At 42.3% G+C, this 26145-nt stretch overlaps 1 protein-coding gene across 1 annotated transcript in view; it reads left to right on the forward strand.

The window, feature by feature from the left end:
- Nucleotides 1-14169: 14169 nt before the first annotated feature.
- The window catches only part of LOC107293602, a 50165-nt gene continuing 38189 nt past the window's right edge, over nucleotides 14170-26145 (forward strand). Inside the window, exons 1-3 of the mRNA XM_029285430.1 lie at nucleotides 14170-14523; nucleotides 21952-22100; nucleotides 23738-23870. Coding sequence (XP_029141263.1) covers nucleotides 14423-14523; nucleotides 21952-22100; nucleotides 23738-23870 — 383 coding nt within the window. The 5' untranslated portion in view covers nucleotides 14170-14422. The remainder of the gene's footprint in view (nucleotides 14524-21951; nucleotides 22101-23737; nucleotides 23871-26145) is intronic.

Here is a 26145-nt window from a genome sequence, read left to right on the forward strand (position 1 = left end):
TGTTCCACTGGTTGATTGTCCTCACTGTCAGGAAGTTTCTCTTTAATTCCAGGTTGTTTCTCTCCTTGATCAGTTTCCAATCATTGTTTCTCGTCCTTCCCTCTGGTGCTCTGGTGAACAACCTGGCCCACTCTGCCTTATGGCAGCCCCTCAGATACTGGAAGACTGCTATCATGTCTCCCCTATTTCTTCTTTTCTTTAGACTAGCCAAACCCAGGTTCCGTAGCCGTTTTCCGTATGTTTTAGCCTCCAGGCCTTTGATCATCTTAATTGCCCTTCTCTGAATTTTTTTCAAACTCTCAACATCTTTTTTGTGATATGGTGACCAAAATTGGCTGCAGTATTCCAGGTGTGGTCTTACTAGGGCTTTGTAAAGCAGTACTAGTACTTCGCGTGATCTTGATTCTATGCCTCTGTTTATACAACCCAGGATTGCTGCTGCACACTGCTGGCTCATAGTCAAGTGATCGTCCACTAGGATGCCAAGGTCCCTCTCACAGTTACTGTTTTTAAGCCAGGTCAGGAAGGAAGGAAGGAAGGAAGGAAGGAAGGAAGGAAGGAAGGAAGGAAGGAAGGAAGGAAGGAAGGAAGGAAGGAAGAGTGGATCTCTGTGTTCAGATTAGGCCTGGAGAAAGCAGATAAGGAACCATCGGCTTCCTTATTTGCTGATTCTTCCAACAACCCAGTTCTTGCCTTTGTGTTTTGTGTACTGTTTGCCTAAGGTTTGCAAGGTTATTGCCTTCTGCAGAAAAATGTTTATGCACCTGGCAGGTGATGGAATATATAACTAACTTGGGAAGATCAGCATCTCTCATGCAACACATCAACAAACTTTTAATCTACAGACTGTGACATTCCCATGAAAGCCAGTTCTGATTTTATCCTTCAGAAATGCTAAACCGCTTGCCTTAATTTCTCATGTTCCAGTTAAAGGAAAAATACAAAGGTCAAAAACACCAATGCCAAAAATTCTTGCGTGATGTAAGATGCAGCCCCAAGAATTGTTTTAGTCTTCTGGCACTGAGAAGAATAAATGTTCCAAATGTTTTGTCTCTTCATCTATTCCCTCCTTCCTCATACCAACATGAGGAACCCCAGTTCAACCTTTAAATAGCTTCCCATTTTTATGGGACAAGAGTGGAATGGAATAGAATAGAATAGAATAGAACAGGGAATGGAATGGAATAGAATAGAATAGAATTGAATTGAATAGGGAATGGAATAGGGAATGGAATAGGGAATGGAATAGAATAGAATAGAATAGAATAGAATAGAACAGGGAATAGAATAGAATAGAATAGAATAGAATAGAATAGAATAGAATAGAATAGAATAGAATAGAACAGGGAATAGAATAGAATAGAATAGAATAGAATAGAATGGGAGAAACTTGATTAATACACTCCACCCTTTCCTTAAATTAAAATCCCATGGGCACATTACATTCAACCATAGTTTAACCTTGGTTTATTCACTAAGTCCACATTTGGCTAGGGTTGCATCCCATTTCATCTGAGAAACGAAATCTGAATCTGAAATATTTCTTTATGGGAAGGAAGGAAGGGAGGGAGGGAGGGAGGGAGGGAGGGAGGGAGGGAAGGGATGGTGGGCTGGAAAAAATATCTCAGAATGGACCTTCCTAATTTTTTAGGAAAGTAAAAGTAAGGAAAGGGAGAGGTGTTTTCAGACTTGCAAGAATCTATTACCGTAACCTTACCATAAAGGAAGTTTTAGGACTCATGATTGAACCACCTGCTTCCTCACTGGACTACTTCAAAGGGCTGCCTTTGACAGCCTTAAACTGAGATTTATAAATTAAGTCTTGAGGTTTATTCTGCAGATATGTAGAGGGAAAGGATGACGATGAAACAAGGCAATCCAGATTGCAGTTTAGTGCAGTGTTTCTCAACCTTGACAATTTTAAGGCATGTGGACTTCAACTCCCAGAATTCCACATGCCTTAAAATTGTCAAGGTTGAGAAACACTGGTTTAGTGCAATGTATGTAGCCTATACCGTATGTTAGGATAAGGTCAAGGCAAAGGCAGCACACTCACATCAACAGTTCCTCCCATAGCTGTCAGGCTGTCAGGGTACACCCCGGGACTGATATGTATCCACACATACACACACAAACACGCACACACTGTCTCTCTGTAGCGTAAATCTTATGTTGCTTTTCTGCACTAATTACAGGTTTTCTAGTATCACCAATAAAACTAGTTTATCAGGAGTTATGGTCTTGAATCTTAGCTCACAAGCTTTCTAATTCAAGTATCACTCTTCTTTCTTTCTTTCTTTCTTTCTTTCTTTCTTTCTCCCCCTCCTCCTTGTGAAATAGGCATCTTATAAAATAAATAATAATTTAGTAAGCCTCCCTTGCCTAATTTAGCGCTTTCTTGATGTAGTAGGAAGTGGAATTTACAAGCGTTGTATCTTTGGATTTACAACATTTTTTGCTGGTAACTTGTATTTACTTCTAGTTTCTGGCAATATATATTGCCAGATGGATTGGCTTAACAACCATGGTGTTGCTCAATGACTGCAGATTTGTTTAATGACCATGGTAATTTGCTTAACGACTGCTGAAAAAAAATGACATAAGATCGGGCTGGTCACGTGATGACCTGAATGATCTGTACGACTTATAACTGTAATTTTGGGCTCAATTACGGTCATTTTATGACAGTCAAGAAGTGGTTCCTCTTGACTGGGGGGGGGTCCCCAACCCCTGGTCCGTGGACCGGTACTGGGCCGCAGCATGCCAGCAACTGGTCCGCACAAACAAGCAAAGCCCCATCTGTGGGATGCAGGCAGCACACAAACCCACACACTCTCCGGTCCGTGGAAAAACTTTTCTCCACGGAACCGATCCCTGGTGCCCAAAAGGTTGGGGACCTCTGCTCTAACTGATCTTCAAAATTTCACTTGCCATGATCCCATGGTCACATGATTTGGCACATGTCCCACATTTTCAATGGTTGCAGCACCCCGCAGCCATGTGATTGCGATTTGTGATCTTTTCTGCCAGTTTCCACAAGCAAAGTCAGTGGGGAAGCCAGCAGGAAGTCAGCAGTCGTAATCAAGTGATGTCCTTGAGTTAACTGACTATGAGGATTTGCATAACAACAGTAACTGTGGACTGTTGGATCTGCCGTTGCTACGCAGCATGTCATAGAACCTGCTTTATGACCACACTACTTACCAATGTTTAGGAATGTTGAAAGGTCTTCAAGTGTGGTCTCCCAGGAGGCTTTCATTGAAGTTGAACTCAATACTCTATACTGCTTTTCACATTTTGTACTCAGTGAGTAGAACTTTTCTCTAAAGAAGAGGGGTCAGTTTGTTTGTAGCACAGAATCGAACATTTACTTGTAGCATAGAATCAAGATCATGTGAAATGTTAGTACCATTTTATAATGCCTTGGTAAGACTGCATTTGGAATATTGCATCCAGTTTTGGTCGACACAATATAAAAAAGAGGTTGAGACTCTAGAAACTAGAGTGCAGAGAAGAGCAAAAGAGGTGATTAAGGGACTGGAGGTTAAAACATGTGAAGAAAGGAGGCAGGGGTTGGGTATGTCTATTCTAGTGAAAAGAAGGACCAGGGGCTGACATGATAGCAATGTTCCAATATCTCAGGGGTTGTCACAAAGAAGAGGGAGTCAAGCTATTCTCCAAAGCACCAGAAGGCAGGACAAGAAGCAATGGATGGAAACCAATCAGGGAGAGAACCAATCTGGAACTAAGGAGAAATTTCCTGACAGTGAGAACAATTAATCAGTGGAATGACTTGCCTCCAGAAGCTGTGGGTGCTCCAACAATTGAGGCTTTTAAGAAGAGATTGGACAACCATTTTTCTGAAATGGTATAGGGTCTCCTGCTTGAACAGAGGGTTGATTCATTGTCCTTATTTTTCTGGTCTTCCTTTCAAAGGCTTTTAGTTCTGCTTGAGTAGTTTCACTATTGCAGCTGTGTATCTAATGACTGGAATAGCCCAAGGTGTTTATTGCCTTGATGGTATTTCCTCCACTGAGTTTGGACTTTAACATCTTCTTCACTCTCATGATATATTCACTTCTAACCATCTTCTTGATTTCAGTCTGCTTGATGTTGTCAGCTTGAAGAATGCCCAGGTATCTGTGGTGACTATCTTCATCCAGACTCTTGATCTGATTTCCATAAGGCATTTTGATTCCTTCAGTTTTCACTATTTTCCCCTTGTTTTATGGTGTAAAGCAGGGGTCTTCGAACTGGGCCCTTTTATGACTTGTGGACTTCAAGTCCCAGAATTCCTCAGCCAGCGTGCCTGGCTGAGGAATTCTGGGAGTTGAAGTCCACAAGTCATAAAAGGGCCCAGTTTGAAGACCCCTGGTGTAAAGAAACAGGTTGTGAGGTGCATCTGTCCCTTTGCACCAGCTACAATCTGTGGTAAAGATTTGACTCAATTAAAACATGGTCCATGTTTTATTTTTGGTCATGTTAACCTGGCTGTGATAACAAATTGAATATTAGAGATATTCTACTAAGATAATAGTACATTAGAGATAATATGGTAAGGACTAACCGCAGATTATTTGTTTACTGCAAGAACCTGCATGCATGAGGAAATAGCAGCCTAGAGCAATTATTATGGCTGTAGTGAGCTTAGTATGCAAATACTACAGGTTGTGGCCTGCAAACCTGTCTTCCTGAAATTATGGGGTGTGAACTGTCTCATGCTTAATATTTTCAAGGAAGAGGAATTTCCACTTGTATAATTGCCAGGTAATCAAATTAGCAGATACAAGTCATATGCTTTTTTTTCTTTTCCTAGCCAGCTAAAATTTGCTCGAGGGATTGAAATATGGAAGGCGTCATATGAACCTCCAGATCAGCGGTTCTCAACCTATGGGTCGCAACCCCATTTGGGGTCGATCGACCATTTCACGGGGGTCGCCAACAAGGCTGTCCGCCATTTTTCCCCCTTTTCCGGCGGGTGCCTTACCTCCCTTGAGCTGGGCCAGCTGGTGGTCGGCCTGCTCTGTCTCTGCTGCTTGCCAGCTACGCCTCGGCCGGCGCAGGGGGCGGAACCACGCATGCGCGGTGCTCCCGGGCAGGGAAAGTCCTCGACTTACGACCGGTTGGGTAGTCCTCGACTTACGACCGGTTTAGTCCTCGACTTACGACCGGTTGGGGGTCGCGGCATTGAAAAGGTTGAGAACCACTGCTCCAGATGAATTACTCTGGTTTATTTTAGTGACTTCTTGATAATTGCGTCTTTGTCAGACCTGAATCTGGGATAGAAATGAACCTTCTTACAGAACAGCTTTACATTTACTGTACCACTGAACTTCAATCCTGTGTATAGGTTGTCCTTGACTTACAACCGGTTGCTTAGCAACCATTCAGAGTCCCGATGGACCTTCCCAGGGGTACTTACCTTCCTGTTCTTAAATTCCGTTGGCCCCTCCCTCCAATCATGTGACTCATTTTGGGCTCTAGGCAACTGGCCCACATCCTACAGTCACGTGACCCTGTTTTACGACATTTTTGCTGAAAAAGGGCATTTACTTCTGATTTTTGATAAATCCAGCCCAGGGCGAACAATTGGTTTGTTTAATGATCACGGCATGACTTTTTAGAACCATTGTGATGCTTGGAGGCTGTGATGTTCACTTAACAACTGCCACAAAAAAAGTTTTTAAAAAAATCAGGCACGGTCACCTGATGGACCCGCTTTATGAACGTCACGACGTACAACCCATATTGCAGGCTCAATTAAAGTCGTAAGTTGAGGACTTTATTAAGAATTAGAAATCCCTTGTAGACCTTTTTGCTTAAACAAAATAAAACGATTTTGTGACTTCAGATTTGGGTCACTAGAAAGAGTAAGTTGTAGAAAGTTATAGAAGGAAGGGAATTACTGTACGATGAAATGTTGAAGAGGTTGGATGGCTAAGAGAAAGATCAGAAGCGACTTCTCTGTAGACTTTTTTTGTTCTTTTCTTTTTTCTATCTTTTCGCTGTTTTTCTTTTCCTTCTTTTTCTTTTTCTCACACTTACTGTATTCTTTCTTTCAATATACTGATGTATATAAAATCTTGGTCAGCGGCTCAGAGTTAAAAGTCTGGAAAGTTTGAAGTCAGTTTGGAAGTGTACAGTTAGGGTTTCTATAAATTGGGGGTTTTTTTCTTTCTTTTAGATTTTCTTCTGTCCAAATAGGGGTATCTTTATGTGGGAAAAATAAAATATAAACCTGGAGGTCAGAATCAGGGAGATAGCAATTGTTGTTGTTATTGTTGTTAGTTGCGAAGTCGTGTCCGACCCATCGCGACCCCATGGACAATGTTCCTCCAGGTCTTCCTGTCCTCTACCATCTTCTGGAGTCCCTTTAAGCTCACACCTACTGCTTCAGTAACTCCATCCAGCCACCTCATTCTCTGTCGTCCCCTTCTTCTATTGCCCTCCATCTTTCCCAGCATCAGGCTCTTCTCCAGTGAGTCCTTCCTTCTCATTAGGTGGCCAAAGTACTTGAGTTTCAACTTCAGGATCTGGCCTTCTAAAGAGCAATCGGGGTTGATCTCTTCTAGGACTGACTGGTTTGAACACCTTGCAGTCCAGGGGACTCGCAGGAGTCTTCTCCAGCACCATAGTTCATAGTAATTAGGATATGGCTATTCTACCAGATATAAAAGCACATCTACGCACAATGATAAAAGTACATAACTTTCAATGTTTAAAGTCTGCACGCAGGAAACTACTGTATTAGGTTATGTCAGGATTGAAAGTTGAGCAGCCTTTAGTTTTATAACATTGGAATATTTTGTGCGTCTGTTGCTATGGATCTCTGGTAAAGAATTTCCTTAGAAGATTGTAATTCAGGGTTGGGTGACTATGGCCCCTTTACGACCAGCGGACTTCAACTCCCAGAATTCCTGGGAACATGGTTGGCTCAGGAATTCTGGGAGTTGAAGTCCACAGGTCGTCAAGGGGTTATAGTTACGTAGCCTGGCTGTAGCCATTTAATGAATTAGGTTAAGGGCTGCTCAACTTTACATAAGAAAGAAGATAAGGCATTTTTAGGGACTTGGTTTTCTAAACATCAGATTCAGTCTTAACTAGAGGTAGTCCTTGATTTACATCCATTCTTTTAGCGGCCATTTGAAGTTGCACCGGCACTGAAGAAAGTGGCTTACAGCGGTCCTTGCACTTACAACCATCGCAGCATCCCCGTGGTCACATGATCAACCAGCAAGTATTCATGACGGTTGGAGGATCCCGGGGTCATGTGATCCTCATTTGCCCTCTTCCCAGCCAGCTTCCGTCAAACAGTCAATGGGAAAAGTCAGATTTGCTTGATGGCTGCATGATTCATTTAACAATTGCAGTGATTTGCTTAACAACCGTGGCAAAAAAGGTTGTAAAATCCAGCATGACTCACTTAACATTACCTTGCTTAGCAACAGAAATCCTGGTTCGAATTGTTGAGGTCTACTTCTACTCCAGTGGTGGCGAACCTATGACACGCGTGCCAGAGGCGGCACTCAGAGCGTTCTCTGTGGGCACACGTGCCATGCCCCAGAGATGGCAACCGTCCCTCTTCAACCAACTGCCCACTAACTTGCTGAAGTCCCACGTGGCCGGATGCATCCCAGCACAGCTGGTTTCCCTCCCCCCGTCCCATCCCTCCTGGCCTCGCATGCTCTTCTTTTCCCGAGCATGACCCACTGCATTGCCTCCTCAGCTGTCGGCCGGCTGTCCAGCTCAGAGGCGGCTTCTCTGAACTGCTGGCGATGGGCTGCGGAGCCCCAGAGTGTGCCGGTTGAGGGGCTGGCAGGCTGCGGCTGCTGACGGACACTGACGCCCCCCATGTGCTTGCTGGCCTCTGTGTGCGGGGGCCGATGGTGTCAGGCAGCAGCTGCCCCGGCCTCGCCTTGCCCTGCGACAATGGCACCTCTGCCCTGCCCTGCCTCGCCTCGCCTTGCCTCACCTCACCCTGCAGGATGAGCCTCCTGCCTACCGCCCCACCTGCCAGAGATCCCCTGGATCTCCCCCAACCCTGCCCAGCCCTCACAAGGGTCCCTACCTGCGAGCAACATCAAGGTGACCAAGCCCACCTTGGCTACACCCACCAAGTCTGCCATGACCATCACAGCCACATCCACCCAGTGGCCACGCCCACCTGGCACCTGGCGATAAATAAGTGGGTTTTGGGTTGCAGTTTGGGCACTCGGTCTCTAAAAGGAGAAACTTCCTGACAGTTAGAACAATTAACCAGTGGAACAACCTGCCTCCAGAAGTGGTGAATGATCCATCACTGGAAGTTTTTAAGAAGAGACTGGACAGCCATTTGTCTGAAATGGTATAGGGTTTCCTGCCTGAGCAGGGGGTTGGACTAGATGACCTCCAAGCCCCTTCCAACTTTATTATTATTATTATTATTATTATTATTATTATTATTATTATTATTATTATTATTATTATTATTATTATTATTATTATTATTATTAAGGTTCGCCACCACTGTTCTACTCAAAACAAGCCACTGAGACTCATTTTTGAGGCTTCGCGATGTCTTGCAGATACAGACGGTGAACAAGGGGTATTTAAAGTAGCATTTGCTGTTTGCACCAAATCCCATTTGTTAAACACAAGTGTGACAAATAAGTTGGACTAATATCTCATTAAAGATCAGCTTGAGTGAACAGTTTAGCCAGGGCTGCCCGTGATAGGGCTTATCAAATGAAACTTTTCCTGGGCTGTTGCTGTTGTTATCTTCATTGTTCAGCCCTTCTTTGCTTTTAGATAGGGAAACTGGGGGAAGAGAATCGGAAGTTTCATGCTGAGTTATTTAGAAACGTGCTAGAATTGCTTCTTGATCAACAACGCTGCAGTGAAAGATAGAAAATACATCCCGTTAGAAACCTTATGAGTAATTTATCTCTCTCGCTGAAAGATCATACTCTGAATTTCCTGCCCCTTTATCTGTGTAGTTCAGATGCCCTGCTTGGCACATGGGAAAGAATTGGCAGTGGCTTTGGACAAGCCACTAAAGTAATGACCAGTTGGCTTTCTGACGCATCTGGCAAGAGATATGTAAGTTGCAAACTCACTAAAACTGGAGAATTTGCTTTTCCTTGTCCCTCGACGAAACCAAAGCATGCCACCTCCGTCGTCAGTGGCGTCCATAAAAGAATTTTTCAGGAGTACATTTGAACAGGAGACCAAGAGATGTTGCTAAATGAATGGATGTAAGTCGAGAACTACCTGTATGTTTTTTGACCTACAAGGTTTGCCTGCCATCCAGTCCAAGAGTTTATAAACTGGATTGGAGTCTAACAATATTGCAAGATCTTAAGAAACTCTTCCTAAGATTCAGCATGAACTAGAATGGAATGGAGTGGGGATGGGGTGGGGTGGGGTGGGGTGGGGTAGGATGGGATGGGATGGGATGGAATAGGAATAGGAATAGGAATTTGTTGCTGTTTGCGAAGTCGTGTCCGACCCATCGCGACCCCATGGACAACGTTCCTCCAGGCCTTCCTGCCCTCTACCATCTTCTGGAGTCCATTTAAGCTCACGCCTACTGCTTCAGTGACTCCATCCAGCCACCCCATTCCCTGTCGTCCCCTTCTTCTATTGCCCTCAATCTTTCCTAGCATTAGGCTCTTCTCCAGTGAGTCCTTCCTTTTCATTAGGTGGCCAAAGTATTTGAGTTTCAACTTCAGGATCTAACCTTTTAAAGAGCAATCAGGGTTGATCTCCTCTAGGACTGACCGGTTTGATCGCCTTGCAGTCCAGGTGATAGGAATGGAATGGAATAGAATAGAATAGAATAGAATAGAATAGAATAGAATAGAATAGAATAGAATAGAATAGAATAGAATTCTTTATTGGCCAAGTGTGATTGGACACACAAGGAATTTGTCTCTAGTGCATAAGCTCCCAGTGTATATACAAGCAACAAGTGATAAATCATGATCATAATCATAAAATACAGTCAACATGAATCATATGATACAAACAACAAAGTGATAGTCAAAAGATGCTAAAGGAATGTGTAATAGGAAAGATGAGAAGGTTAACAGTAATACAGCCCTGCTATGTGGTTTGATATCCCATGGTATAAGACAGTGCTATGGGAATTAGTTGTTCTCCAGTAGGCCCATATAACACCACTGCTTTGCAATTTTGTTAGCTTTCCAGAAAACCTTGAACATCTGGGAAGAGGCAGATGTTGTAACCAGGTTGATAGTAGAGCTCTCCATATCTGGAATTCTGATTGGAATATACATTTAGTCCTCAACTTACAACCGTAATGGCTATAAGTTGTGATGGTCATAAAAGGACCAATTTCATTAGCCTTTTTTTACAGAAGTTGTTAAGTAATCACCACAGTCATTAAGTGATTGCCGTGGCTGTTAATTAAACCAATAGTTCACTGTGGATGTGGTTTTGCTAAAAACCAGACGCGAATGCTGATTTTCAGCAAAATCGGTGTAAAATGTGATTGTGTGACTGAGATGCTACAAACAGTTGTTAGTTAATTAAAAATAAGTGCTAGGATTCATACACGGGTTGGTGACTTATAAATGTGACATATATAAAAAAAATAAATGTAGATTTAGTATGTGTGAAAGTTTTAATCTGAGATTGCCAACATCTAAGTTAATTTTTTTTTTAAAAAAGGTTATATATAAGCCATTTTCTGTGGGCCATAATTTAGAAGACTGTAAATCAAAAAGTTCCAAGTTTTGAACTGTAATATCTAAGAACACTGGGAAAAAAATATTGCAGACCAATATTGTAGACCAAATTTAACATGTTCACCAACTGTAATTTAGTTTTCTCTGTGTTCGTCAGATTTATATTCAAAGCCCTAATTATATGCCAGTAAAGCACACAGATGTATTCTAGACCATAATGTATTTTTGAGGCTGGATAAATTGCCCACAATGGTCTGATTACTCAACTGTCTAGATTTTAAAAACAATTTTAAAACCCCTAAAACTGAGAAGGTTAGTAAAAGTTCCCTTTTTTTATGCTCCAAAAATAAGTCCATGAAAGTTGACATCATAATAAAGTGCTACAAGCTTATTTTGCATGGGTATATAATTTTAAATATATAACTTTTTAAAAAGAGATGTTGCTTTTCTGTAACCTGGCCACCCAGGATATGGACTTCAACTCCCAGAATTCCTCTGGGTCACTGCTGGGAATTGTGGGTTAGGGGCCACACGTTTAAAGGGCTAACACATTGGGGAAGATTGTGCTAAATCATAGATCATTTGTTTGATGTTGGTCTAGCCCAGGGGTCTGCAACCTTGACAACTTTAAGACTTGTGGACTTCAGCTCCCAGAATTCCTCTGGGTCACTGCTGGGAATTGTGGGTTAGGGGCCACACATTTAAAGGGCTAACACTTATGACCCATTTTCACAAGACTGTTGCAGTATCCCCACAGTCACGTCATCAAAATTCAGACGTCTGGCAACGGACTTATATTTATGACGGTTGCGGTGTCCCGGGTTCAGGTGACCCCCTTTTGTGACCTTCTGATAAGCAAAGTCGACGGGGAAACCAGATTCATTTAACAATTGTGGCAAGAAAGGTCGTAAAATGGGGCAAAACTCACTTAACAACTGTCTTGCTTGGTATTGGGCTCAGTTGGGACTGTAAATCAAGGACTAGTTGCAGTTCAATGCTTCCAAAATAATGGAAAATAAGTTGGGATTTCAAACATTGGCAGGAAACATATTAATATATGTTAATGACCCAGAACGACCCAGATTGGATCCTGCAACATATTAATACTTTATAAACAAAGGAAGGTTTCTTAGACTGTTATTCAGCCATTAGTCCATCTTAGGGGTGTCAGTTGACCAGAATCTCGTGGTTTCCTGCCTCCTCTTACGCCTTATCTACACTGACTTGATCAACAGCCAATCCGTTTCCTGCCATTCTTTCCAATATAAAATATTATTTACAGAGAGCAGAAACATTCAGCTTTAATTAGTGGGCTGTGGAAGTTAATGTATTTAAAATTCCAAGATAGATGGGGGTAACTTGAGCACTAATTGGGCATATCCAAACCAATTTGGAGCCAAATACTGCTGTAACAAAATAATGAGTTGACTAGAGTGACCTTGGTGTTTATTTAATAGTAACAGAATAACAGAAGAGGTATTTGGAGGTCTTCCAGTCCAACCCCATACCATTTTGGACAAATGGCTGTCCCAAGTATTCAAGCTCTTCTTGAAACCTCCAGTGATGGAGCATCCACAACTTCTGGAGGAAGCCATTTTATTGATGGAATTGTTCTCTCTGTCAGGAAATCCCTCCATATTTCCAGGTTGCTTCTCTCCTTGATTAGTTTCTATCCATTCCTTCATGTCCTGCCTTCAGGTGCTTTGGAGATCCTTATTCACCTTTGGAATACCTAAAGAGCCAGCTTGGGGGACAGGTTATTGTGAACAAAAACTGTGGGTCACCAGGCATGAATGCTGATTTGATGGCACATAATCAAACTGCTAAGCATAATCGAACTACCAAAAAAAGTAGAAGGAAATGGAGAATCAATCAGTCAATCAATGAATCAAAAAAAATCTCTATTAACCCTAAGGAAATTGGAATTTGGGACACATTCTGCATTTTCCTGACTGTTCTCTTGACTGTGAGAACAATTAATCAGTGGAATGGCTTTTCCCTTACAGGGCTTTGCTAAAAGTGTACTTGCTAGCTGAGCTATATATGCTGTTAGCATTGCGGAAGTCCCCAAGGATGTGGTATGTGACACGGGGAAGCTCACAATAGAAGTTCTGTGATGTGTTTATTTATAAATGATACCAGGCTTCTGATACTCTTACACTCAACGCAGAATAAAGGATATGCAAGTCTATACTGTATGTCTTCGTGGTTGCAACCAAAAGATATTTTTTTCCAGCGGATGAACGTTATTAAGGGATTGTAGCATAAACAGTAAAGAATCTTTACTGTTGTGGCAATTCAAAGAATTTTCATGGATGACAATCTACTTTTTCAGACACTTGGATCTCATGAAGTAGCCTGTGATCTGTAAGAGCTGACTTGTCATCTTTACTTTGTTCGTGTTTGAGGTGACGGTTCTTTCTTCTTAATGGTGATATTGAAAATGTACATACTAGCTGAGATTTGAAAAGAGTGGGTGCTTCAGAGTTTTTCTTCTTTGAAATAATTTCATATTCGCTGATTGCTGAAGGATGTATCTTCTAATATTTTGTCATAAATTGTGAGATTTTGCTCTCAAATCCTACAAAAGCGTCAATACCTCATGGATGAAAAAAATTTTAGTATGAATCATAGCAAGGCGAACATTTACAATTCATCCTGCTTTAATATTGTATACCCTAAGGCAGGGGTAAGCAACCTTGGCTCTTTTGTGACTCGTGGACTTCAACTCCCAGAATTCCTGAGCCAGCCATGCTGAGAGGAAAGGGAGAAATTTCCAAGCTGAGCCATGGTGGCTCAGGAATTCTGGGAGTTGAAGTCCACGAATCATAAAAGAGCCAAGGTTGCCTACCCCTGCCCTAAGGTCATCTACAGTACTTCCGCCATTTCATTTTTTTTACTGATATTTTTATATCTTACTGATCGATAGGCTGTAAAGTTTCAAATAAAGCAAATAAAGTTTTATAGATAATTTATAGGTTTCATTAAATTAGATCGGCTCAACGGTTTTATAGATTTTTATGTTTATAATTTTTATGCTATCTGGAATTTACCTATATATTCCAATAAAGAAGAATATTTGTAGCTCAGAGTTGAAATGAGGGATCCTTGGTGCTCTCTGAGCTTGGTTGTTTTCTTGCAGACGTATCATTACCATACTAGGTAACATCATCAGCGCTAGTGCTAGCAGTGTTAGCACTGATGACATTACCTAGTTTGGGTAATGAAAAGTCTGCAAGAAAACAGCCAAGCTCAGAGAGCACCAAGGACCCCTCCCCTATATACACATTTTCCCATGTGTAGATACATATTTTTCTGTATTTCTCCCTTTTTTGTACTGATTATTGATTGTAATAAACTGCACTTTGTTCAGTTTGTAATGTTGTGATAACAGAATCTTACCATATCAATCTGATCTCTGTCGTCCCCATGTTTTCTTCTAATAGTATTGAATATTTCTCTTCTTCTCGTCCTGCAGATGAAGACCTTCTTGATATAAACACCTATCACATAACATCTGTATGATGAACACCATCCAGGAATACAAAGTCCTCTTAAGAGACTCTTGGCTATCGAGGTATAGCTTGCTCAAACGCCGCAACAGAATTTAGATATTTTTTTTTTTAAAAGTTGCATTTGCTGTGGTGGCCCTTCTCCTTCATAGACCTACAAGCGCTGGCCTTGCCGGTGAAGATTTTTAGACTGCTTTTTCTTCTTGGCGCTAAACCGACAAGATGATCGACTTGAGTTTCCTTACGGATGAAGAGCAGGAGTCAATTTTGAAAGTGTTGCAGCGGGATGCAGACTTAAAGAAGATTGAAGAGGAGAGAATCAGGTAAGGGTCTCAGATAATTCCACACTGCAGGCCAAGCTGGCTTGGAATTGGGTATGTCTAGTTCAGGGGTAGGCAACCTCGGCCCTTTTATGACTTGTGGACTTCAACTCCCAGAATTCCTCAGCCAGCGTGCCTGAGTCATAAAAGAGCCAAGGTTGCCTACCCCTGGTCTAGTTTAATGAAAAGAAGGACTAGGGGTGATATGATAGCAGTCTTCCAGTATCTAAGGGGCTGCCACAAAGAAGAGGGGGTCAAGCTATTCTCCAAAGCACCTGAGGGCAGGACAAGAAGTGATGGATGGAAACCAATCGAGAGAACCAACCTAGAAATAAGAAATTTCCTGACAGTTAGAACAATTAATCAGTGGAACGACTTGCCTCCAGAAGTTGTGGGTGCTCCAACACTGGAGGTTTTTAAGAAGAGATTGGACAGCCATTTGTCTGTTCGGCAGCAGGCTGGACTAGAAGACCAGGCTAGAAGACCAGGCTGGACTAGAAGTCCCTCCCAACTCTATTATTCTGGTCGAGGGCTTGAATGGATAGAGATTGCTCAACCGCTACCTTTGCTCAGAATTGCTGGATTCATCACCATTTATGAAGAGGGTTTGGGTTTTGTTTACTTGTTTTATTCCAGTCTTTTAAATAGTTAGACCTGGAGGGGCACAGTGCAAATATTTCTCTTTTTAGTCCCTGTGCCCTCCCTGGGGAAGACCATGCCCATGGAGATTTGTATAGTTGACCCTCTTGCAAGGCATTAAGGACCTGGAAGCCGTCACAAGCATTTGAACCCTGAGGTTCAGATTGATTGTTGATTGTTTTATTTTAGTAATTTGAACGGGAAGGTGTTTTTTTTTTACTCTGGTTAGGTTGCATGTTAACTCCCAGAATTCCTGAGTCAGGAGTTGAAGTCCATGAGTCATAAAAGAGCCGAGGTTGCCTACCCCTGACCTAGATGATGGAGAATCTCCATAGACTCCTTGTCTGAACATTACAGAAGAATAACATACATAGTCCTCAGCTTATGACCATAATGGAGCTTGTCCATCACGGCTTGTAAGTCATGATGGTTGTCTATTGAGTCACCCATGTAACTGACTCAATTTACATCCTTTTTTTGCAGAGTGGACGTAAATCAAGGACTACCCGCATCTCTTTTTTTTCTTCCTCTCTGCATTCTTCAATTATTATGATTTTTTTTACATTGTTTCCACTTCATTTCTGTTACTGTGTTTTACTAGCTATTTTTTTTTAAAAAAAGTCAATCAATTTAAGATGTGACTGCAAAAAAAAGCAGCATGGAAATTATCAGTGCATATATTAAATGTGATTTTATTGAAATGATTTATGGATGTTTTCTTTGCCTGTTGTGACCTATACATTGAGGAATAATAGTCAACAACAGACTCATTTATGACTGTACTAAAGATTCCTTTGATTTTTACTTAGTAGTGAAAATACATAAAGCCTACCAAAATAAAAACAAAAAGGAAACATTGCTTAAACCCCAAGAATATTAAAATTCATTTATTTTAACTGCAAGAAAGAAATGGAGATAATTTGATCTTCTTGCAGAGTTCAAGTTTGACAACTGTTTCTGAAAAAAACCTGCCCTTTTTTGACCAGTTTTTTATAATAGGACATTTTAGAACAGAGGTGTCCGACATTGGCAACTTTAAGATGCGTGGACTTCAACTCCCAGAATTCCCCAGCCAGCATGGCTGGCTAGAGAATTCTGGGAGTTGAAATCCACGCATCTTAAAAGTTGCCAAGATTGAGAATCCATGTTCTAGAACAGACATGTCAAACACAAGGCCCGGGGGCTGAATGCGGCCCACGAAGTGGTTTCGTGTGGCCCGCGAAGCCATCCTGGAAACAGTGAGGGAACGGCCCCCGCTGCCTTGGCCCTGGCCCAGGCCGGCCGGGAGCCAATGTACAATTTTATGGTGGCCATTTATGCTGAAATGCATTCAGTCTTAGCTCCACAAGGCCATCTAGAAACAGTGAGGAACCAGCCCCTGCCGCGTCGGCCCCGCCCCGTGTGCATGCTGGGGAAATGTCACCCTTGTGAGGAATGAAAATTGGACCATGCCTTGGCGCTTGCCCCGGTCCCACCCCCTTCTGCCAGAGACCCTCAGATCTGTCCCACTCCTGCCCAGGCCCCCACAGGCCCCCTTGACGCGAACGATGTAGAGCTGGCCATGCCCACCCATTAGGCCACACCCACTCCATCCACACCCACCCAGTAGGCCGCCCCCTCGCCCCCCCCCCGAGGACAACCATAATGCTGATGCGACCCTCAATGAAATTGAGTTTGACACCTCTGTTCTAGAGAACCTCTAATGGAGAACACGGATTCTATGAAAGTTTTGTCTCCAGCCAAAGTCTATGACGTATCTTCTTGGTTGTTATTTTTTTTGGTTTGTGGTTTTAGACTTTCCTTGCTTGAGATCTAATCTGGCCCGTGGCATTTGTCTGCATTCCATTCTTAGGACCTTTTTTTTGCTGAGAGGTGAATTAAGAGCCACACAGCTAACTACATTTTAGCCCTTGCGCAAGATCTAATGAACTTTTAGCAAGATGTCCCAATCTGCTCAGTGAGCTGACGAAAACAGGGAAAAACTTGTAAATTCAGCCAGTAGGTCTGGAATGCTTATTGGTTTGTGGGTGTAATAACGGCATACGGATACCCAGTGGGTTTAAAGATAGGTTAAAAATAAACTGGCACTTTTGGACTCTTACCACCAAGCCACTGGCACCGTGCAGTCTGAGAAAGTGAAGTGTTGTGGTTGTGTATACACCAGGAAAACACCCTCTGCTGTTTGTTCTAGGTTTTCTTTTGTGGCAGAAGCCTTTAGAATAGCAAGTGTGTGTGTGTGTATGTGTGTGTGTGTTACTTTTTCTGCTTTAAACTCTGCATGTCGGCTAATCTGAGCATGTAAACTGAGAAGAAAAAACAATGATCTGGTTGATGCACAATTCTCAATCTAGATTCTGTGGGTATACCTTTAGTGCTTATCTTTGTCCTCCTTGTGGACTCAGCTACAAATGGGGTTATCCAGAGAGTTGTGACTAGGTGGCAGAGGTAACCGTTTGCAAAAACAGGGACGTCACCAACTTCTTCCAGTTTCTGCCCTGAAGCACAGCAAACAACTGAAGACCTGCTTGTTATGTTCTGCAAGAAAAGGAAGGATGATTTTGGATTACCTGATCTGTCTGTCTGTCTGTCTCTCTCTCTCTCTGTAATTCTACCTACCTACCTGCCTACCTACCTACCTATCTACTTATCTACCTACTTACCTACCCATCCATCCATCTAGTGGTGGGATTCAGCTGGTTCGCACCACTTCGGCAGAACCGGTAGCTAATGTTTTGTTGCCCAGGCCCAGAATGGACTTCCGGAAGTGGTATCCACACAGAGAACCGGTTGTTCACATATTTGAATCCCACCACTGCACCAATTCATCTATCTTTCTACCTACCTACCCACCCATTTTTCTTTTTCTTTCTTTCTTTCTTTCTTTCTTTCTTTCTTTCTTTCTTTCTTTCTTTCTTTCTTTCTTTCTTTCTTTCTTTCTTTTTTCCTTCCTTCCTTCCTTCCTTCCTTCCTTTCTCCCTCCCTCCCTCCCTCCCTCCCTCCTCTCTCTCTCTCTCTCTCTCTCTCTCTCTCTCTCTCTCTCTCTCTCTCTCTCTCTCTCTCTCTCTCTCTCTCTCCCCTCCCTCTCTCTCTCTCTCTCTCTCTCTCTCTCTCTCTCTCTCTCTCTATCTATCTATCTATCTATCTATCTATCTATCTATCTAATTTTAAAGCCATCTATCTGCTCACTGAGCAAGGCCTTGTGGCATTTTGTAGATTGGACATTACTGTTTCTTCCTAAGCAGGCTAACTCAGCGGTTAAAGACCCTGAGCTTGTCAGCTGGAAAACTGACAGCCTGGATTTGAAACCCGAGTGCCATGTGATGGGGTGCCCCAGCTCCTGTCCAGCTAGCAGTTTGAAAGCATGCAGGTGCAAGTAGACCAATAGGTACCACTTTGGTGGGAAGATCATAGTGTTCCGTGAGCCTCGGCATATAGCCATCCTGGCCACATGACCATGGAAGTTTCTTTGGACAACGCTGGCTCCCTTAGCTAGGAAACAGGCATGAGCACCACCCCTTAGAGTTGGGCACAGCTGGACCGGGAAACCTTTACTTTATCTTTAAGCAGGATGCAAAGGAGAGGGAAGTCAACTCCTCTGTTTGCTTATTGTATTACTCAGCTGGGCTGGGTTCCTCCTCTTTAGGAAGGCAAGGGTAAAAATAAGCTCTAAATCAGTGGTTCTCAACCTTTTTAATGCCGCGACCCCAACCGGTCATAAGTCGAGGACTAAACCGGTCGTAAGTCAAGGACTAAACCGGTCATAAGTCGAGGACTAAACCGGTCGTAAGTCGAGAACTATCCAACCGGTCGTAAGTTGAGGACTTTCCCTGCCTGGGAGCGCCGCGCATGCGTGGTTCCGCCCCCTGCGCCGGCCGAGGCGTAGCTGGGAAGCGGCAGAGACGGAGCAGGCCGACCACCAGCTGGCCCAGCCCAAGGGAGGTAAGGCACCCACCGGAAAAGGGGAAAAAATGGCAGACAAAAAAAATGGCGGACAGCCTTGCTTGGCGACCCCCATGAAATGGTCGATCGACCCCAAATGGGGTCCCGACCCACAGGTTGAGAACCACTGCCTAAATCTTCGTGTATGAGAAGTTACAGGGGTTATCAGGTGGCTAGTAGAAGGGTTAGAGACGGAGAGCTTGTTTTCCCCGTCTGAAGAACTGGTGAAGGAGAATTCCTGTGGCCAAGTGATCTGTAATATACAAGTCAGGAGATCTTAATTCTGCTGCTTATTGGATCAGTCTGTGATGTGTGCCAGAGTTTTAAATTTCTACTTGGCTCCTTCTGCCCTGAAAGAGGAAAGGAGAAATTTAGCCATCAAACCATGTTCTAACAATGCCTCTAAATGCTAGAGTGCTTTATAATAGGTATTCTTGGTTTGTGACTTGCCACTCTTTTGATCGTGGTTTTGGGATCTTAATTGGGCTTCCTATGTACAGGTAGCCCTTGACTTACAACAGTTCATCTATCTATATAAATAAAAATGTAAATGTTCGTTTGTTCAAAATCTTAAATCTCCGAAAGTTCTTCACCGACTGCTTTGAAATTTTGACACGACGTTGCGTTCGAATACGTGTGTGTTTTTATATACCTACTATTATATAGATGTCACACCTGTGACAGGTAAAAACAGAATTGTGCGGTTTAGATCTAGACACGGATTGCTTCTCACATGGACAATTATATGTTGCGAGTTCTAGAGTCGGCAAACCAGACAATCTCTATATCTGCACAGACAATGGAACAACAAAAAATATTGTATACCCACAAGCATTGTGAAATTAAACATATTACAAACGTGCGCTTTCTCTTTTCTTTCTTTTCCATTTAACCAGACTGAGCCACAGCAACGCGTGGCCGGGTACAGCTAGTTTAGTAATAAATGTAGATAATGCTTTTTGTCTAATCCAAGAAGTCAATTTATCCATTTCAGCCAAATCTGTCAACTTCAACAATCATTCCTCCCTAGTGGTTAGCGTCAAGTCTTTCCATGCATAGAATAACCTCGCTACAGTAATCATATATTGAAATAAAATTTAATGAAAGCTAATTGGTTGGCTGTTCACTTGTTTCAGGATTTTTTTTTGCAATATGGTGTTCATTTGTGGGGAGCATTTTTGGGGTGCATTAAGGATTTTAGAGATGGGCCAATCAGAACGGATTCATCATCTCCGGCTAATATGGCCATTAATTGGAAAAAATACATGTTGTCAGTTTTGGTAAAATACCTGTTTCCACTTGTATACGATCTGAAACATATTCATTCCTTTTATTCGATTCATATAGCTTCCGATCATGCAATTGCTTGTCTGAGCGGCAATCAGAACATTAAACCAACAAAACATGAATAAATAAGGGTAACTAACAATAAAACAACTATAGCACAATAGTACCCCAATCTTAAACCATACAATTCCAGTCGTGTCAGAAACAAGCCTTTATAGCTAAGACTATTTTGCCTTTCAAAAGGAATTAACCAACGGCAGACAGAAAGTATGAATTCTAACAAATAAAAGTTGTCCAAACACAAATGAGGTGTAAATTCTCAGAAATCATTGACCTCTTCACCACTCCTTCTAACAACTGATTTAGATTAGGATTAACAGGAGGCACGTAAAGATAGACATTGCTGTTAACAGGTGGAATTTTTGTCTTATGACCAGTCATATTTATTCAGAGGGTGTTCCATAACTGCAGGTAGAAAGAATCACACTGTGGTAAGACAGAGGAGGTGGTTTAAAAAAGAAAAAAATACCATTGATACGTATTGGGCAATTCCAGTTGAACAATATCTTCATGGAAACCTATTGGATTGGCAAAGAAAAAAGAGCAAATATTTGAATGCTCTGGAACTTAAAACATACTTAGAAAATTAGTTAAAATATATATTTTTGTTTGCTCTCAGACTTATTCTATTCTGGTTGCAATACAGTAGTGGCCAAAATTGTGGAAACCTTTTGGGAAAAGGGTACAGTAGAAATGCCACCTTTGGTTAAGTTTCCACCAATTTTTCTTCTAATTTCTTTATAACTGTAGCCTTGTTCACTTAGTAATACTATTTTACATCGCTTTCTCTGCAACCAGTCAACTCTTTGCACCATTACTTTAATTTTATTACGTTTCACAAACTCACTAAATGAAAGAACACAAAAAACCCCAACCAACTGGATAGCGATCACATAACACACCGACAAATGTCCTCCTCTCAGCTTCAATACATGACATCAATAACTGAATCCTACTGTGATCTGATTGGCTCATTGCCAAAACAAGATGACATCTGATTGGCTCTCTAAACACTCATGCTCATTGGCTACAATCAGATGAAGGAAAGCTACCCGATATCAACCTAAGCAAGTTGTGCTTCCTTTTTCTGGCTATTTGGCTATACCTTTTCATAGAATACAGTGCAGATAATTGAACAAACTATGTTGCATTACATTCCTGATTAAATGATCTTTCCATTGATATATAATTTTATGTACTACTCCAAAAGAAAAGTGGTGTTATTAGCCATCAAACCTCAAAAATACACTTTTCCCAAAAGGTTTCCACAAGTTTGGCCACTACTGTATACAGATTAGTCCTCAATGATCGGTCGGTTAGCGACTGTTCAAAGTTACGACGGACCCCGCTCAGAAGGTACATACGACTTGGTTCCAGAGTTATTCATTCATTCATTCATTCAATTCATTCCATTCATTCTCTAGTTCTACTGAATTACAGTTAAGCTTTTCTTGGTTCCCCACAACCCCAATATAATAACCACCATATTTTTCATTACTTTTCTAGGGATTTACCTGAAAAAGTAAAGAACGATGCCCAGGTCAAGAATATGAGTGGGCAGTGGTTTTATGAAGCCAAGTCAAAGAGGCACAGAGAGAAAATACAGGGAGCTGATATTATCCGAGCATCAATAAGAAGGAAGCCCTTGACAACAGGTATGTCAGTTTGAAAAAAAAAGAAAAAAGAAACATGGCTTTTTGAAGAAGGAAAAATGTTTGTTTTGGCAGATCTTCCATCAAGAACACACTGTGTTATGGTTAAAATGAGGAAGGGCTTTCAATGGTCTGGATTCAAGTCAGTTTTCCTCCAGCCTTCAGCCTTCTAAATGTTTGGGACCTCAACTCCCATGTTTGAACTGAATTCCAAGCCAGCACAATCAGTGGTTCTCCCTAACTGGAGAAGCTACCTATCTACCTGCCTGTCTGCCTGCCTGCCTACCTTCCTGCCTATCTATCTGTCTGTCTGTCTGCCTGCCTGCCTGCCTGCTTATTTATCTACTTGCCTACCTATTTACTAGGTACCTATCTATTGACCCAGCCACCCATTTATCTACCCACTACCTGTTTGTCTGTTTGCCTACCTGCCTCTCTACTACCTTCCTGCGCCTCTACCTGCCTGCCAGCTTATCTACCTGTCTGCCTACCTGCTTGCTTGCTTATCTAACTGCCTACCTTCCTGCCTCTCTACCTACCTTCCTGCCTCTCTACTACCTTCCTGCCTCTCTACTTACCTGCCTGCCAGCCTATCTACCTACCCACCTGTCTGCCTACCTGCGTGCTTGCTTATCTAACTGCCTACCTTCCTGCCTCTCTACCTAACTACCTGCCAGCCTATCTACCTACCCACCTGTCTGCCTACCTGCTTGCTTGCTTATCTAACTGTCTGCCTGCCTCTCTACCGACCTGCCTGCCTATCTACCTACCTGGCCACTCACTCTCCAAGCAACCCAGAATCAGTGGAAGTCAATATATTAAATGAAGACTCTCTCCCTCATTGAAAATGCTTAGATGACTTATCCACACTCCATCTTGTTCAAGAAATAACTGGGTATCTGCAGAAAACTAATTTATCTTAAACGGGTAGTCCTCAAATTATGACCAAAATTGGGACCAGAGAGTTTGTCGTTAAGCAGAGTGGTCACTAAGTGAGGCCTCGCATGAACCTGATTATATAGCCTTTTTGCTGAGGTCGTTAAGCGAGCCATCAAGCGACTGTGATTTGCAATCTCCCGCCAGCTTCCCCATTGACTTTGCTTGTCAGAAACCTGCTAGGAAGGTTCCAGATGGCGATCATGTGACCTCAGGATGCTGCAGCCATCTTGGATACCTGCACCTGAATTTTGATCACATGACTGGAAATGCCCCGATGGTGCACGGATAGGTTGTATCACTTTTTCCAGTGCTGTTGTAACTTCAAACCATCGCCAAACGAAGAGTCGTACGATAAGGACTACCTGTATAGCAAACTTTTACAGGTCATTATTGTGGGCTTTTTCCCAAGGTTTTGAAAAGTGCTGCGAGTTTGTAAAGCATTTCATATTTTAAAAATGATGCCTTTCTTAACAATAGGATAGAATAAAATTACTGAAGCGTCAGTTAGGATTGTAGAATCTCGAATGCATTGACAGTAATAAACAATAGTGATGTTCCTGTTTCATCTTTCGTGTTGATCAGTAAAGAAGGTGTCGTTAAAACGTGCAGGTTCAAAGTGTACCTTGGCTACTCTGTATGTATGAGCAGACATAAACAGAAGCTAATTTTCTCCCGTTTTCTGTCTCTCTCTTATATTTTAGCTGAGCTGAGTCAGAGTAAGTTGGGCAATGCCAAAAGCAGCTGGGTGAACAATGTCAACAAAGAGAACTTTGTGTCACCAGAACAGTTGGGTGTCATACAAGATAAGGAAGAGGAGTCCAAATCTAACCACAGGTTAGACATCTCCTGACATTTGCGGATTGTCTGTATAAGATCAGATATAAACTTGTTTAGAAAATTACCTGCCATACAGTGGGGGGATTCAGCCGGTTCGTAACACTTCGGCAGAACCGGTAGCTAATTTTTTGTTGCCCAGGCCCAGAATGGACTTCTGGAAGTGGCATCCACACAGAAAACCGCTTGTTCACATATTTGAATCCCACCACTGCTGCCATAGTCTCCCCCTGCTCAGAATTTATTTCATTGGGGAACCCGTGTTTTATTTATGCTTTAATTTCGTTCCATAATAAGCTTCGTTACAAGTGCATCCGGTCCTGTCAGGTTCTGTAATGGCTTTATTTGACTGCCAGGTGCAAGAAGTCAGGAACCAGGGTAGAGTTCACACGTACTACAAGTTTTATTTCATGCTACCTATACACAAGGTCTCCGGAGATTCTCAGTCATCCAGGTCATGGTTGTCCCAAAGATGCTTTTTCATGAGGCAACTGGACTTTCTTGTTTTTCCTTTGAAGACGTTTCGCTGCTCATCCAAGAAGATTCTGCAGCTCCTTCCATTCCCCACCATCCAGTCAGAGCTGAAGAGTCTTCTTGGATGAGAAGCAAAACGTCTTCAAAGGAAAAACAAGAAAGTCCAGTTGCCTCGTGAAAAAGCACTTTGGGATACCTAGACACAAGAATCTGAATTACTAATGGTCAAGGCGAATTGGCACCAGGTAAGAGTTCAAAGGGCAGGGGGCGGACTTAAGTCTCCTACATGAGCTTAGAGCAGGGGTCTTCAAACTTGACCCTTTTATGACTTGTGGACTTCAGCTCCCAGAATTCCTCAGCCAGCGTGCCTGGCTAAGGAATTCTGGGAGTTGAAGTCCACAAGTCATAAAAGGGCCAGGTTTGAAGACCCCTGGCTTAGCGATTCCAAAGTGATGATGCATTTGACCCCATCTTCAGCCTGGTCATCTCCTACATTAACCCAGGTTTGAATTTCTACTCAGAAGTGGAATCCTGGGCAGTTTCTTTCAGTCTAGCCTACTTCCCTGATTTATGAGGGGAAAAAGCAAGAGAAGATCCTGTATAGGTAATCCTTGACTTACGACCAGAATTTAGCCCCAAATTTCTGTCACTAAGCGAGACAGTGGTTAAGTGAGTTATGCCACATTTGTTAAGTGAATCACTGCAATTGTTAAGTTAGTAACACAGTTGTTAAGTGAATCTGGCTTCCCCCATTGACTTTGCTTGTCAGAAGATCGCAAAAGATGATCACATGACTCTGGGACACTGCAACCGTCATAAATATGAGTCAATTGCCAAGTGTCTGAATTTTGATCATCTGATCATGGGGATGATGCTGGGGCTGTAAATGTAGAAAACGGTCATAAGTCACTTTTTGCAGTGCTGTTGTAAGCTTGAATGGTCACTAAACAAATTGTTGTAAGTCAAGGACCACCTGAATTTCTTGGAGGAAAGATGGAATAGCTAGTCACCACTTACCACCATAGAAGATAGATTGGGCTGACAGAGTAACTGGACCTAAAGTCTCCATGATTGGAATCTGTGTTTCCCTTAGTCCTACCCCTTGTTCATTACACAATCAAAATGATTTACCCTTTAGAATTCTACAGAAAATTGTAACATTTTCAGACTAATGGGTATTAGATAACCCGTGCCCCACTGGGTTATCATTTCAGAAATATTTCCTTAGTTAAACCAATAAACAGAATGACCATGGGAGAGCAAAAAAGCAGTAGGACTTGCAGTGACTTTTGACTTCCTGCCGGCTTCCCCATTGAGTTACCTTGTGGGAAACTTGCAGATAAGTGGCTACTGCTGGGTGAGGAGGGAGCGGAGAATTGCCAGATTGGCTGGGAAACCGTCACAGAACATTGAAAATGACAATCATGTGTCTGCAGCAACAGTTGACCAGCAGTGCAGCAGCAGCCAGAACTGTAGCAGCCACAATATTTTTATAAAAGGGTTTACAAGTGAAAGGTCTTTCTTTCTTTCTTTCTTTCTTTCTTTCTTTCTTTCTTTCTCCCCCCTGAACTGTGGAAAAACAGTTATAAGGTTTTTCCTTCCTTCCTTCCTTCCTTCCTTCCTTCCTTCCTTTTTTTATGAAATATATATATATAGGATATTTTTCCACTGCATTTTCTCCTACAGATATTCCAAACTAGAAATAAATGTGCCCAGGATTATGTCTCTGTCTCTCTGTCTCTGTCTCTCTTTGTCTCTCTCTGTGTGTGTGTGTGTGTGTGTGTGTGTGTGTACACACCAC

Source organism: Protobothrops mucrosquamatus, unplaced genomic scaffold (genome assembly GCF_001527695.2).
Source record: "Protobothrops mucrosquamatus isolate PMUCROS unplaced genomic scaffold, P.Mucros_1.0 scaffold1669, whole genome shotgun sequence".
In the NCBI taxonomy this organism is placed as follows: domain Eukaryota; kingdom Metazoa; phylum Chordata; class Lepidosauria; order Squamata; family Viperidae; genus Protobothrops; species Protobothrops mucrosquamatus.